Source organism: Parus major, chromosome 5 (genome assembly GCF_001522545.3).
Source record: "Parus major isolate Abel chromosome 5, Parus_major1.1, whole genome shotgun sequence".
In the NCBI taxonomy this organism is placed as follows: Eukaryota; Metazoa; Chordata; class Aves; order Passeriformes; family Paridae; genus Parus; species Parus major.
The window spans coordinates 16,536,104-16,550,757 of record NC_031774.1 but is presented as its reverse complement, the minus strand read 5'-3'; the positions used below and the strand labels follow the sequence as shown (position 1 = coordinate 16,550,757).

Here is a 14,654-nt window from a genome sequence, read left to right as displayed (position 1 = left end):
GATACAGCCTTCCCATTGGCAAGGCTCCATTCTACCAGTAAATGATCTAGAGCTCTTGGCCCAAACTACTGTTCCCCATCCTGGTTTCCAAACGTATGGAAGTGTGTTCCCTGAAGGGACAAAAACTTCCTGCATCTGCAACTTGCATACAGGATATAGATGCAGAAGTCTACATCATACGTTTCAAGAAATGAACATTCAGCTTTCAACAGAAAAGCTGAAGGAAAGGACAGTTTCAAGTTTTATCTGTGAATATAAGCTTCAGCAGAAATGCATTAACACTGTTTTAACAGAAGTAGAGGCCACTTACCAAAGTTCAATTAATTCACTGCACATGTTAGATAAGACAAGAATTTCAGTTATTTCCTTTACCTTTTCCTCCAGTTTTTTTGTAGCTCCTTTCTTTGCATCTGTTTTTGACAGAGTACCTTCAGCTAGCCAGAATATCATGGCAAGAGAAAGTGAAGCACAGAGAAGCTTCATGGTGTTTTCCCCCATGTCAAGGTTTCTCTTCTCCTTAGAACATAAGGGTTTGAGTCTCTGTGAACAGAGGAATATAACAGTTTCATTCAGTTTTAATGTCTAAAAAAAGTAAAGACATTTTCTTATCTTCTCCTGTTTAGAATCAGACTTATTAAGGTAGTACTGGTCTAATAGTGCTTTTGCTCTGGCAACGAAAGCAGATCACTGTAAGAGCTTATTTCTAGACTCCAACATATTTTTTTGTCCCTTGTTTTAACAGCTGTATCACATGAAGTGGGTTGGACTCTTGTAGCTTCCTTTTTAAAGAATCCCCCTGAAGAAGTACAACTGTTTACAGCTGAAACTGAGAGAAATGTCTGCTGCACAGAATAATTATTATACCACCTTACCTCTTCTATAGCAAATAAGAGATAACATTTGTTTCTGGTCTATCCAGCCTGGTCAGTGTGTCATAAATTAATTAACAGACATAAAGAGTTATAGCTATATGCTTACAGCTATGTGCCTTTAATGTAATAGGTGAAAGTTCTGTTTCAATTCCTTGCCAAGTCACTGGCACAGAAACTGAAGAAAAAAAAAGAAGGGGAGGGGGGAATGTCCTTTTTGTCTAGAAGAATAGTTTGGACATTTTGTCCTAGTACCAGGTAAAGAGAATTAGTAGACAACAGTTCTATTTATCTATCACACCTTGCATCTATAGGAAGACTTGAAATAAAAAATTCAAATACAGTCAGAGCTTGTTTTCCAAAGTCTCCCCATTTAAAAGTCACACTGCTTTCCCAGCCTAGCTCCCAGCAGTGAATAAGAAAACACAGAAAAAAATATTTGGCATTTGGGGAATCAGGGTTCTAGATCTGTATCAAGCTGCTCCTCATAAATATGAGATCCTGATGGAGAAGAAAAAAGATTTTTTCCAGTATTCTGAATTTTTGTTGAACTTAAAAAACTATCTTGCTTTCTATATTACTCTACCACTCACTTTGAAGACCTACAAGTTCATTTCTACACATATTTACAATACTTGTTCTACTGGCACTGGTAACAAGTGCTGCTCAAAGTTTGAGTACTTTGTTTTTGTACAAAACATCAGGTGAGGGATTCCACAACACCAGACTGAGGCTCTGAATACTGTGACAGAAAGAACCTTAAAGCTTCAGTGGAAATGTACTCAATGAAACAGACATAAAAACAACAAACCAAAAAACTTACTAGTATTTGGATGTGACTTAGCAATGAGATTTTAAAAACCAGAAGTATTTATTGTAGTATTTAGGGATTCTGCAGGAAAAGAGAGGATTATGTGATTAGGCAACAAAGCTGAAGGATGATGGCAGAAGTCCTTGAAAAACAATGCCAGTATCACCAAAGAACATCAAAAACTTCACGTACAAAATTATTTGAAGATTTTAGTCAAGTTTTTTAGAAGCTGTAAAATAAAAGGAATAAAGCCTTCTAATATTTCTTGGATCCAGAGAGTGTTGCAGAAGCTAAATTGCTATACCGCTTGAAATTCACTATTATGAATAATTAAGGTCTTATGCTTCTACTTTGACTTCAAGGTCACTGGTAACCCCCTTGTTTTCCACATTTTAAAAAATAAGACAAAGCAGGTTGTTTTTGATAGTATCTCCTATGTTCCATCTAGCTTGGCAAGATCTATAAACTATTGCAGAGAGGAACAATTGAGAGCCTGAACAGTCAATACAAGTCTTAACTATTTGGACAGAATATCAATTCTCCCAGAAGCTCGTATATATTGATTTGGAGGTGTTTGATTTCACTTTCAGAAACAATCAGCAACAGTGTCCACTTCCCTGAAAAGAAGATAACATCTAACAGCTGAAGAACAGAAGTTTAAAAAACCATCACAGAACTCTAATTAGACATCAAAATGTGCTCATTTCCTTGACAGGATCGTACCCACCTGTCAATTATTGTTAAGTCAACATCCACTCCTAGATTTATGGGAAGCACTGAGCCTGTGGCAAATTGGTTTCTGCTACTGACAGTCCATATCAACTCTTTGTTGGACGCTTATTTTAATAGCTTGTTCTTTAACAACATCAATGAAAATTTAAGTAGATGGCATCACTGTAACACAGAAGATGAACTGGTCAAACTTTAAATGGTCTTTATGGAAAACATAAGCATGCATTTTGCAAGGTTTACAAAACTAAACCCTCATCAAACTTTTCTTCTAAGAACCCTCCACCATTTTTAACACTTCTCAAATTAGCTGAACTCAGTAGAACTGCCTGAGCCTGGCACTCTTTGTTTATCTCCTCCATCACTGCAAAATGCAAATAGAATTGACGAATGCCTGTCTATGTCCTTGTCAAACTGATACTATGGAGAATTTAAAGCTTAAAACATCATTTGACAAACTGATCTGAAGCCCAGGTTTCTTTCTCTCTTAGCCAGGTCACAGATGTTGCTTAACCCCAGCCTACACATGAGGTAACATACTTTTGGTCAGCTGTTTTAAATTTGTCTTCATTTTTAAAAGCGAGTAAAGCTACCACAGATTTAGGCTGTCCATAATAAGCAAGCAAAGAAATTAAATGGATGGTACACAACACTGAGTTAATGTTTATAGTGTATTTATAAAGAAGAAACTAGATTCTAACTACACTTGCAGAAAGAGCCGGCATCACTTCGTGAAGGAAGCCCAGGGAGCATACCGCTGATGCGTTTTTAAATGAAAGCAATAAAAGCTATACTGGGGAGTGAAGAGTGAGGACAAATCTGTTTCTAACCCGTGTAAACAATAAACCCTCCCCTCTTGTAACGTGCTCCACTTTGACGTTCAGAATTCCCTCCCACACTCGCCCGACTCTCGAGATACCAAAGCTCGCCAGCTGCTGTGCCATCAGCGCCTCAGCGCCAGCCCCGCCGCGGCCTCCCCCGAGCTCGGACCCGGCGGGGCGGCCCCCGCGTCACCCCCACCGCGGCACGGCCGGGCCCCCGCCCCGCCGGAGCGCGGCCTCACCGCCGCCCTTTCCCCTCTCCTCCGTCGCTCCGCAGCCCTGGCGGGCCGCAGACAGCACGTACCGGCCGCCGCCGCGGAAGTGCGGGAGGGCGGCAGCGCCCCGCCCCGCCGGCTCCGGGCAGCGCCGGCAGGGCGCCGGCTGCGCCAACATGGCGGGGCGGGAGAGGCGGCGGCCGCGGCTCACTGCGCTCTGGGCCGGCCCAGTGGCGGCACATCCCGCCGGGCCCCACGGACAGCCGCCCCTGGGATGGTCCGGCCCGAGCCGGGGCGCGGTGCTCTGGGGCTCAGCAGCAGCAGAAGAAGGGAAATGCTAATAATGGTGTGATTCTAAATGCCCATAAAGAGCCTCTTGGTTTAGCCCAAGCTATAGCGAATTGATACAGCTCCAGGTCTAGTCTGGAGGAGGTTCAAGGCTGACCTTATCGCTCACTGCAATTGCTCGAAAATAGGCTGTAGCCTGGTTGGGACCAGCGTCTTCTCACAGGCCGCCAGCAACTGGAGAGGAAATGGCCTTAAGCTATGCCAGGAATGCTCAGGTTGGATGTGAGGAGGAATTCCTTCAGAGAGGGTGATGAGACATTGGGAGGGGCTGCCCAGGTAGGTGGTGGAGTCACTGTCCCAGGTGTCTAAGAAAAATTTAGAGCCGTGGTCTAGTTGACATAGTGATGTTTGATCACAGGTTGGATGCGATGATCCCCGAGGTCTTTTCGAAACAAATTGTTTCTGTGATTCTGAGAAATAGTGTGGGTAAATCAGGAGCTGGGGCTACAATGCACACTCCCACCTGGAGTCAAAATGATCGTATGGGAAAGGCTGTGGAGAGTCTGTAGGCAGTACTGCTAACTGGGCGTGCAGAAAGGAGGAGTCAAATCTCAGACAGCTTTTAACAGGCTCTAAAATAAAAGATTACGTTTTAAATTGAGTTTTATTTTCTTCTGTTTAGACCTTCTACAGTTTGTGTTTTTGTGTGCAGCATGGCTTGTACTACTGCTATTTTTACTGCAGCAGAAGTTTTGGTATAACCCTGTTATTTCACAGGCTGCTTGCAGGGACTAAATACCCTATCAAAAGACCTGATAAAAAGCCAAATGTGTTATATCATGATGTAGTGGCAAGGCGAGCATATCCTAGCAGTGCACTTCCCAACAGAAGCCTTCCTGTGACCTGCTTTCTGTCTTGGTTACAGTTTGGTTCAACCTTCTAGAAGCTGAACTGGAAGGTTGCCTTATTCTGCTGAACTGCCCTCTTCTTTCATTCCCTCTTGTGCAATGAAGATCTTCATGAGCATTCTTCTTTTCTGGAAAGAAAAATGGAAATATTTTTCCTCTGAATAAAAGTCTTGCCAGTGAAGCAGATGTATGGTCTTCTATGACCAGATCCATCCCAAATTTCTGTAAATTTAGAGTTTCATGATAATGATATTATACTAACTTTGAGTTTTCTAGTGTTGAAAGCAGCACATCTGATACTCTGGCATGGCAGAAGGCATTGTGGTCTCTGTTGAGGGATAATGAACGTTAGATGTCAAGTACAGAAACACATACACAACCATGTATGCATCGTGGAGCCACCAATTCTGTTTACTCCTGAGTTCTTTTGCTTCCAGTAATGGCTAGAATGATCATGAGGAGCAGAAGAAAAAAATAATTGGTGAGACAAATGTGAGAGAAGTAACAGAGGAAAAGGAACAATTCCTTTTTTGTAGTTCCCACAACTGGATCCTCACCAGCTGAAAACACTCAGGTGAATAGTAATAGTTTTACGAGGGTCAGTGCAATTATTAAAGCCTTTATAACAAAGAGCAATGAAATCCTGAAAAAAATATTTGAAATAACTCCCATATAAAATGGGAAGGAGGGGACAAACATTGTGGACTTGTTGGCAAACAAATGTGATGCCAAGCGTTTTATGTATAAAAAAATATTTCTTAGTACGATCTCCCCTTTAATGCTGATTTTACAGAAATTATAAATATCTTATATAATCATAACATCTTGTGATGGATAGAACCACTTATGTTTGTTTTTAGGCAGCCTGGTGTTTTATTTTACAGAATTACCAACTCTGTGTGTTTACAGAGGGTTGTGCCTGGTGCAAGCTCTATGCTGAGTAACAGCTGAGTTCACATTACAATGTTTCTTTCAGCCAGGATGCATCTAGAGACCATTACAGACTCTCTTTCCTCTAGGGACCTATAATTCACATAAAATTTCTACCTTTTCCGTACCAAAACATCTGAACAGCACTACTAAGTTCTAAGTTATGAGGCAGTAAGGACAGACATACAGTCTTGATTGCACAAGCCTTTGTTGAGGCAAAAGGACAAGGAAACAAGGTGAATAGAGTGAAGTCTCGAAAGCCAGTCAAAGGAGGTTGACATAAAATAATCAGGGTATGTATACTGCATACTGGGCCCCTTCAAATGAAACATTTATCTGTACAGCTACAAAACTAGAGGCATCCACATGTGTTAACCACTTGGATATTTTACCACTTTTCAAGAAGAATTTCCATCTCATGCTTAGCTTGGTACTGGCACAGTTATTCTGCTGGCAGTATTTAAGGCACCACTGAAAAGGCAGTTGGATACCTGCATGACTTGCAGTATTGACAGGAATACAGCCAGACAGGACTGAAAGACTGAGCCTTTAGGTGTCACTGTGCTCTTAAGAGTAGAAATTAGCTCAACATTTTGGCTAGCTAAAAATACATTTTTTTTTCTGATTGTAGAAAAGGCTTCATTTGATGACATGGGGAGTTTTCATCTTCAAAGGTGTGTGTAAATTATTATTAAGCATCAAAATCTATTTGTAAAGCTGTGAAAAAGGAGAGTGTTCTTCATGAAAGCCTACAAATAATCTGAGTTGAATAATAGACTAATTGTGCACGACTGCCTGTAGTTGCACTTGGTCTACAAAATGGATCCAGGGACAAAGGGATAATTGCGTGACTACCACATGCTGTCATCCTGCCTTTCTCATAGATACTTGCACTATGAAAAAGCATTCATATAACAATGTATCCTGAAAACACCCAGAATAGACCCTTGAAAGGTGACCTAACTGAGGTGTACAGGCACTGTCAGACAGAGGATATCAAGTATTATGTAGATCTTTATGAGAGAAAAATGTATCACAAAATTAAAAGTACTGGAGGTTGATGAATCTAAACAAGATGCAAGCTGTAAACAAGGAGAATTAACCATGGGAGTAAACTATCCAGGGCAACAGTGAATTTGATTGTCAGAGCAAGACTGAGTGCCTTTCTGGAAGAGTCTGTAGCTAAAGCCTAGATATTGGGCTCAGTTCACTGGGGGGGGGGGGGGTAAATCAGATGAAATGAAATGGCTTGAAATTGAGGTGAAATGACTGATTGATCTCCAGTAACCCTAAGCCCCATGATTCTACAAGTCATTATTCTCCACTGTAATCCCTTACATCACGACTAAAGCCCCCAGCATACTTTTGGCTAGGGAGTCTAGGCCAGTTTTGAGACCATTTGAACCTATTTTCAGCTGAAGATATTAAATACTCTACACAGTCCCACCTCTTTGCCATGTTTAAGGCAGTTTAACCTTGAAATGTGTTCCAGTCTCAGGAGTAGATGCGGTGTAGGACTATGTCACTCTGCATGTTTACAGCCATCAGGAGGAACAAGTGGCCCTGGGTTTGCACACCTGCGTGCCCAGGGAGTCAGGAGTGGGAATCTCTACATGAACACAGAGCAACTACGCCACTCACACAAGCGATGGCAGGCTCACAAGGGGGATGTGTCTAAGGATGCAGCTGCACACAGCAGCCTCCGGGCTTCTCAGTGCTCACAGGGGCCGTGCAGAGCAGGGGCAGTAGATCCCGTGCACTTTTTTGGGGTCCCTTTTGAGGAGGAAGACCAGGGCACAGCCTTCTTCAGTCCACCCTGTGGAAAGCATGTTCTTATGGACGATACTACTCTACCTTGCCCTTCATATTTTGGAAATAAGATTGCAGGTCAATAGTCTGCTCACTGCTTAGCGATGAAGTGCAATTTTCCAGTATCTAGATCAGCCGTCCCTCTCCTCCCTAAGCAGTTACATCCTCTGAGGCGCCTGCGGAGCCCGGTGTTTCACCTTCAAAAATCATCAAACTTCTCGGCCATTAGGGTCACGAGGAGAGGAAGGGATTAGGCTGCTCCCGAGCAGAGAGCGTGCAGTGAATTCACCCACGGACACAGCGGCTGACGCCGCCCTGCCACCTCGGCCCGGGCCCGTTTGCCCCTACGGGCACTTGCTGGAAATCGCGTCCCAGCAGCGGCACGGCCGATCCCCGGAGCCCGCCCTCCAGCCAGCCAGCCCTTTTGGGCCTCAGGGTCGCACGGGGGATGTCCGGGAACAGGGGCACAACCCCGGGCACATCCCGGGGGACAGGCGGGGACCTGTCTCTTATACACATCTCCCCGCGCACCCGCGGCACTCCCGCCTCCGCACGGCAGGTGGCGCCCGAGCAGCGCCCGCCCGGCGGCTGCGGGGGCGCGGGAGCCCCGGCGGCGCCTGCGCGCTGCGGAGGCGGCGGCGGCGGAGCGGCCTGAAGCAGCCCGCGGGGAGAGCGGGCGGCGGCTGCGGGGGTTCGGCGTGTCGCGTCCCAGGGCGGCCGTGGTCGTGCGCCAAGATGCCTGCGGTGTCGAAGGGCGATGGCATGCGAGGCCTGGCGGTCTTCATCTCCGATATCCGCAACTGTGAGTGGCGCCGGGGCCGGGGCCTGGGCTGGGCCGCGCCGGCCGTCGCCATGGGCTGATGCCCCGTGGGGCCGGGGCTTCACCCCTCAATCCCCTCCCCGGTGCTCCCCTCTTCCCCCTGATCCCCGCAGCGGGCAGCTCGGAGCGCTCCTGTCTCACGAAATGGCGACGCGCTCGGGGGGGGCGGCGCGGTGGGGAGGGGGGGGCAGCATGAAGCATTTGCCCATGGGTTTGTGCGTTTTGGGTGGGTGGGTTTGGGGTGTTTCCCTCCCCCTTCACCACCCCTGTCATCCCCTTCCCCCGTCCTTGAGTGTGGCGGTGGCCGCCCCGGCGGAGGGGGTGCCGGGGGTCGGTGCCGCCGTTGTTCGCGATGCGCCGGAGCGGTGCCGGGGCGCGGGTGGGTGTGCGGCGGGGCAGGGAGAGGCGTCCCTGGGCTCCTTCCAGATCCCTGAGCGGCTCTCGGCTCATCACGTCACTGATGGAAAACAGGCCTCTGTAGGCGCCTGAGAGCAGGGCCCTCAGTGCGTATGCCTAGGCTTGGCTTAAATTGGCTTTAAGATTCTGCTTTGACGGAAATCAGCGCTTTGGATCAGGGTAATTAAGAACGGGATGGAGGAGGGTGCGAGTAAGTGCCCACCCCAAGACATGGGAGGGAGTATGTCTGTGAGTGTGCAGCGGGAGAGGAGGAGTACAAATCTGCTGCTGCTTGGTCTCGGGGGAAGGGGTATGTGTGGGGGCACACCTCACTGCTCAGTCTTCCTTTTTGTCCGAGAATTGCATACAATAGTTTAATATTAATCAGAGTTAGAGATCTAAGTGTGTGATGTGGCAGGAATTGCCTGGGGAAGGGCTAAGGTCGCTGCGGCTGGTGTGATGAAACAGCTCTATTTTGTCCACCTGTGTGTCTCTGTAGATCACTTGAGGCTATTTTAAAAGCAATGGAGGAATGGTAAGGTCTTCTCTCTAAAGATATAAATAGATTTGGATAATTTTTTATTGCAAATTATATTGTTCTAACTGGGCTTGCATTGGGATTATTTAACTACATTGGCTTGGAAAACTTCATATTGATGGCTTGTAATACAAAAAACCTGGCAAATAATTATACTGGTAAAATGAGACCATTTAAATACAGTGTCTTTAAAATCAGGCAATTTGGACTTCTAGACATGTGAACAGGGGCTTTATATGTAAAATTCAAGGTTTATAATCTTCCTTAGAGCAGAAGCTGTTTGAATGGGGTGGTTTTTCTTTCTCAAAACAGAGTTGCAGGTCCTTAAGTTGCTTTACACTTCACTTTGGTGTGTGTTGAAGATGGCTTATAAAATGTGCAGTGTAGCAGCTCAAAATTACGCAAATGCTCTTGTGCTTTGTCTTGTTGGCCTTGCTGTTTAGTGAGCATTTTCCAGTGTCCTGATGTTCTGTGCAAGCTACGTGTGTAACGTAGTTCCCCTTGGTGTCATAGCAGTTAAGACTTGATGACTAGCCAATACAATTCACAATTATTTTTTTAATCATTGTTTTCGTTGATTTAGCTAGAAGCAGTATGATTTGATTCATCAGTGTCTTATGTCTTGCGGTTGCTTAACTTTGTCTGCTCTTGTTTTCAGTGGAATTCACTAAAAGTAAATACAAGAAAAACATTCAGGATCTTAATTTTGTAAGCTGTGTTCAATGTGGAATTACAAAATTTAAAGTTGTAGGATTTTACAAATTAGGTCTTATTTCCCTAGTAGGCAGTGTGGGAACAGAGTTGAAGCTACCTCGGTCCAGATGGGATAACAAACCTCTCATGCTCTCTTTATCTGCAGGAGACACAAAGTTGTAACTTACTGGTGATACAAATAAAATGTTAACACTTCGACTCTTTAAAAAAACTGTGGTATCTCTCTAATGTTTTGTCTCTGTCCAGACGGATGTTTGGGAGCTGTAATTACTTGTATATCTTTCTTGTCTTCATAATGAAAAAATACCAGCATCTTCTACACAGCTGCACAAGAGCTGGTGTTCCCACTAGCAGGTGATGTATGAAGCTTCCAAATAGCTGTGAATGGCATTTGAGCCTTTAGTGGATCTGAGTGCTGCCAGCTAACCCCATGGGCTAGTGTACATAGAGTAAGATTCAGAAAAATAATTCCTGCGGTATTCACAAAAGTACTCTCTGGAGACCCTGGGCTTTGCAGGCAGCCCTGTTGGCTAAAGCTCCCTCTTTGCCTCTTCAGTGAGGAGCTAGATGTTGTCAAAAACAAAATAGCAGCTGTTGAGGTGAACAGCATCATTTGACTCAGCAAAGAAAGCAAGCGTCCCTTTCCTGAGAAGGGAGGGAGGCTAGATACCATGTGTAGCTCTTGACCTCTATTTCTAGCCTTGAAATTGGACTAAATATCTGGTAGTTGCAGTGACATGTAAAGTTCTGCTGGCTTTCTTAATTTCAGTCCAAATTTTTGCTTTGTTGGACTCTTGTATCTATTTTTAATACTGACACAAAGGCCTGGTGCTTTTAGTTTGCCAATAGCCTTTCCAGATTATGAGTAATGGTGAAACGTGGTGTGTATGGAGGGGTATTCTGAAAGACTCTGCACAGATAAAGGTTCTACATTATAGATCCTGCTGAAAAATGAAAGTGCAGTTGTTGTGTGCTGACTGTGTTCAGGTGGATGCACAGCATATGATTTCAAATAATTCAAGTATCCTAAACTTCTGGGGGTACTTATGTAAATTTTGACTGTCTACCTTTGGAAATGCTTGATCTCCTTACATCAGTATTTATTTTTTGGACATTTGTATCTACGATGTCTGCAGCACTAAATAATGCAGGTTTCTTTTACAGGTTGGATGTATTACTGGTTTGGGGGTGATGCCTGTCTTGCCTGTCTTTATACCAGTCTGCTACAGGCTTCACATAAGTCTTACTTGGTAGCAGTTTTCAGTGCTTACAACTGTAGCTGATTGTGAACACACATCTAGCTCTACCAGCCTGTCTTTAATACTTAAAAGCTTGGTTGTCACTTCTGTGTTGTTTAGACATATTTTTGGCACGTGGTTTATCTATTAAGCTTCTTGATTTTTGTCTTAAATACTTCTATGTCAGATGTAATTTTTAAAGCAGACTGTTTTAAAGTACACTGATTTCTCAAAACCCTGTGATGTTTTTCATTAAAAACAGTTGGCACACTACTTGTAGCAGCAACTGTAAAATATTTCAAGGCCAAGAGAGGCTTCTTAGCACTTTGACTTTGCTCTAGTCTTTGTGAAGCTGTCATATTGAATGTCTTCTTTCAAAATGAAGTGTTCTTTATTCATACAAAGATCAAGTGAATTTTCAAAATATGATAATGCAAGGAAATGGATTATCCTTCAGTTTCTTATAGCTCTCCAGAACTTTGTTTCAGGGCAGCTTCTTATTGTAGGCTTTGCATTTTGCATATGGAGGTCCTAGTGCAGATGGCAGATAAAAGTATTTTATAGAAAATAACCCTTTTAGATGTCTGTCAATTTGCCAGTAGATGTATGGACTTTCTAGAGACTTGCTCATTTGGATTGTTTTGTAACATATATTAATTACTACAGTAAGTAGGTTTTTAGCTTATCTTTCATAGACACCAGGGAAGAGACAAGGAGGCTACAGGTTGAAAGCCAAACTGCAGTACTTGATTAGGATAGCCCAGTTAATTAGTGCTTGGTTGGTGTGACTGAGAAAATAGTTAGGTGTGGCTATGCTGTACAAAAAGATTGTGGTGGAGTGGAGCTGAAAGGTCTGAACCCTGTGGTCTGGTGAAGTGCTACTCAAACTTAGGAGTTCAGGTCAGGAGTCCTTGTCACTCACTGCAAGGATTATGTGCCTCATGAACTAAAACCTAACAAGATCTGCTTGTGTTATAAGCATATGGACTCCTGCAAGAAATATTTATTCTTAAATAGTATGTTATCTTTTCATGTGTATGTACTGCAGAGCTGCTGAAGCTATTTTGCTTATGCTGATGGTGCTTTATAAACTCTCTAGCTGTCTTAGCTGACAGATACATCATCAGGAGTCTGTTTTCATTTTTTTGAGTACAGCTTTATGCTTATCTCACAATGAAATACTTTTAAGTCATTTGTCACTCAACCTATTCTGCTGCAGCAGCAGTGCTATCTACTATTCACCCTGAAAACCAGGAAAGCTTGCATTTCTCCTTCCATTTGCAGGCTGTAATGTGGAAACAGTTTCTATTACAGTATTAAATGTGTTACTGGTAACCCCATGCTCCACAGTAAAATTGGGAATCCAGTTCCTCTTGGGTTGATGAAATACACAGAGGCAAAAGCTGCTTTTGTCACAGGTTTGGAGGACAAGACAGTTCGTAATTTCCCATGCTAAGTAACTGTCCTACCTTTTCAGTTTTGCCCCAGTCTCCAAATGTTTCTTTGTATGTTTTCTTCTAAATTACTACTTATTTTTCCTCAGGCCATACTTTTTCCTTAAATAGAATGCAACTTATATAATAAACAAAAGTCTATCTCTTCTCATAGAACTGAACACATTAAATTTTCATTGTACTGGACAAGGGATAGTGTCCCAAAGTTGAACCTCTCAGACTGTATCTTTGCTTTGCTGCGTTAGGACTGGTGTATCAGGTTAAAGATCAGCAAGTGGGGATTGAATAAAGATGGTTCATTAAATTCACCATATGATGCTCACTCTGTTTGAATGGATGGTAGGTTATGAAGTGCCTTGCAGGTGTAGGTGGGAGGGGCATATACATGGATTAAATGACTACATGGGTATGTGCAGAGTTGTTATCTGTAAGAACAGCCACCCAGTGAAACAAACTAAACATAGAGCGAGCGAGTTGAGCACATACAGCTTGGCTTAGTTAGCTGTAAGTAATTATTATATGTCAGTAACAAGCTTTCACTGTGTAGGCTAAAGCTACTGCATTGCTCCTCTGAGATGCGAGTTCTTGTTTGCATTGTGTGTAGTGCTAAAGTAGGACTTGAAATACTTCTCTGGACAGTAAGAGACTTTTTTTACATGTATTCTTAGATTACTTACCTTTTTGAAGAAATTGGAAGACAAGGCATCTTGGTTTGCTCTCCTATTGCTTTTGCAAGGCTGTGGCAGCACATCTAATATGGTCAGTTTCTGTCCTAAAAAAACAGCCCTACAAACGTGCTGCTTAGAGCTATAATAAGCACTAAGTCTTGCATCACTTGCTACTATTTGCAGGAGAGTGATTTAAGGAAAACACAATTAGCATGAGATTAGTCTGAGGAGGATCTCTAGAACAAAACTGCTGTTCTTCCAATGGCTTCTCTGTCTTGGCTTGCTCTATCATCCCCTGGCTCTGAGGGGCTGGGATTTTTTGGTTGCTTTTTTTGTTTGGGTGTGGTTTTTTTACGCTTGTTTAATTTGTGCAGGTTTGGCTTAGGAGAGAGTAATTGGAGGAGAGATAGTAAAGAGCTAGAATCTTTCATGTGACATCCAATCTCTCCATTAGATACCCTGGACTGCTTAATTTGAAATCCTTTGGATAAAAACTGCTCATCAGAACTGATAAGAGGAAATTAAGGACTATTGCACAGATTATTACATATCTGCATCAATTAATGAGCTTGAAAGAATTTTAAGGTCCCTGAAACAGTGGTTTAGCAGTGATGACTAAACTAGGATAGGCCTCAAATTGTTCTTCTGTTTGAACATGAACAAAGGTAGTAGAGAGTCCACAGTGACTTGTAGTAAATCAGTGCAAATACTGCCTTATCTTGTTGAAGGGAGTGTAGCTCTACCAGTGTGAAAAGACTGGTCAAGGAAATGACTACGTGGGTGCTGCTCAGTTGAGGAAGGAGGAAGAGCTGCTTTATGTACAAGCCTAACCCTGCACTTACTGTTTACATATCTTCTTGGCTTAAAGCTTCTCTTTTCATAGGAGTCAATGTCGTTTTGCCACCTAAACTGCCAGATATATGTTCTGTATGTCACAAAGTCACTTGGATATGAACTTCCAGTAAGCTTTCAGTTATTTTGGGGAAAAATCTGGTCTAGATGCTGTTACCTGGTTACTTCCCAAATTTTCTCTTAACTTGTGGTGCTCAGTTAGAAAGAAATAGCCACGGTAAGCATCTAAAATCATTAAACTTGTATTAAATTTTTGCAATTTATTACATCTGGATTTGAAAGCTGCTTTTGTGCTCTTATTTCTCTTCTCTTGTGAGGACAAGGAGTTAATGGATTAGTGGATTACAGTAAAGCCTGTGACACCCTGCTGTTTCCTGAGAAGTGTTGTTACAGGTGCAAATCTGTGGTGGCATAGCAGAGGAAGAAGTCAGTTCTATGGACCACTTACTGTACAGAATATTAGAAAATGTACTCTACAAAGTTTTAAAATATCATTAGGTCACTGGTCTCTGCCTTTAGATATCTAATCACAGCAGGATGTCCCAAGACACAACACTCCTAAACTGCCTTTGTGCCATTCATGATCTTCAACAT

General features: G+C 43.3%; 2 protein-coding genes across 15 annotated transcripts in view; one reads left to right on the top strand and one right to left on the bottom strand.

Annotated features, from left to right (window-relative positions):
• The window catches only part of CHID1 (chitinase domain containing 1), a 100,660-nt gene extending 97,056 nt beyond the window's left edge, over window positions 1-3,604 (bottom strand). The window contains exons 1-4 of one of the 6 annotated variants that reach the window (XM_015631961.1): window positions 3,535-3,604; window positions 2,408-2,574; window positions 1,693-1,761; window positions 373-540 (exon numbers count right to left, since the gene is read on the bottom strand). In XM_015631961.1, coding sequence (XP_015487447.1) covers window positions 373-498 — 126 coding nt within the window. In that variant the 5' untranslated portion in view covers window positions 499-540; window positions 1,693-1,761; window positions 2,408-2,574; window positions 3,535-3,604. Of the gene's footprint in view, window positions 1-372; window positions 541-1,692; window positions 1,762-2,407; window positions 2,575-3,328; window positions 3,414-3,472; window positions 3,494-3,534 lie in introns of those variants that run through there. The other 5 variants (XM_015631962.3, XM_015631958.1, XM_015631960.3 and 2 more) reach the window with 5 other exon arrangements.
• Window positions 3,605-8,010: 4,406 nt separating this feature from the next.
• Window positions 8,011-14,654, top strand: part of AP2A2 (adaptor related protein complex 2 subunit alpha 2) — a 44,546-nt gene continuing 37,902 nt past the window's right edge. For 3 of the 9 annotated variants that reach the window (XM_015631067.3, XM_015631066.3, XM_015631062.3), the window contains exon 1: window positions 8,012-8,182. In XM_015631067.3, coding sequence (XP_015486553.1) covers window positions 8,116-8,182 — 67 coding nt within the window. In that variant the 5' untranslated portion in view covers window positions 8,012-8,115. The other 6 variants (XM_015631061.2, XM_015631065.2, XM_015631060.2 and 3 more) reach the window with 4 other exon arrangements.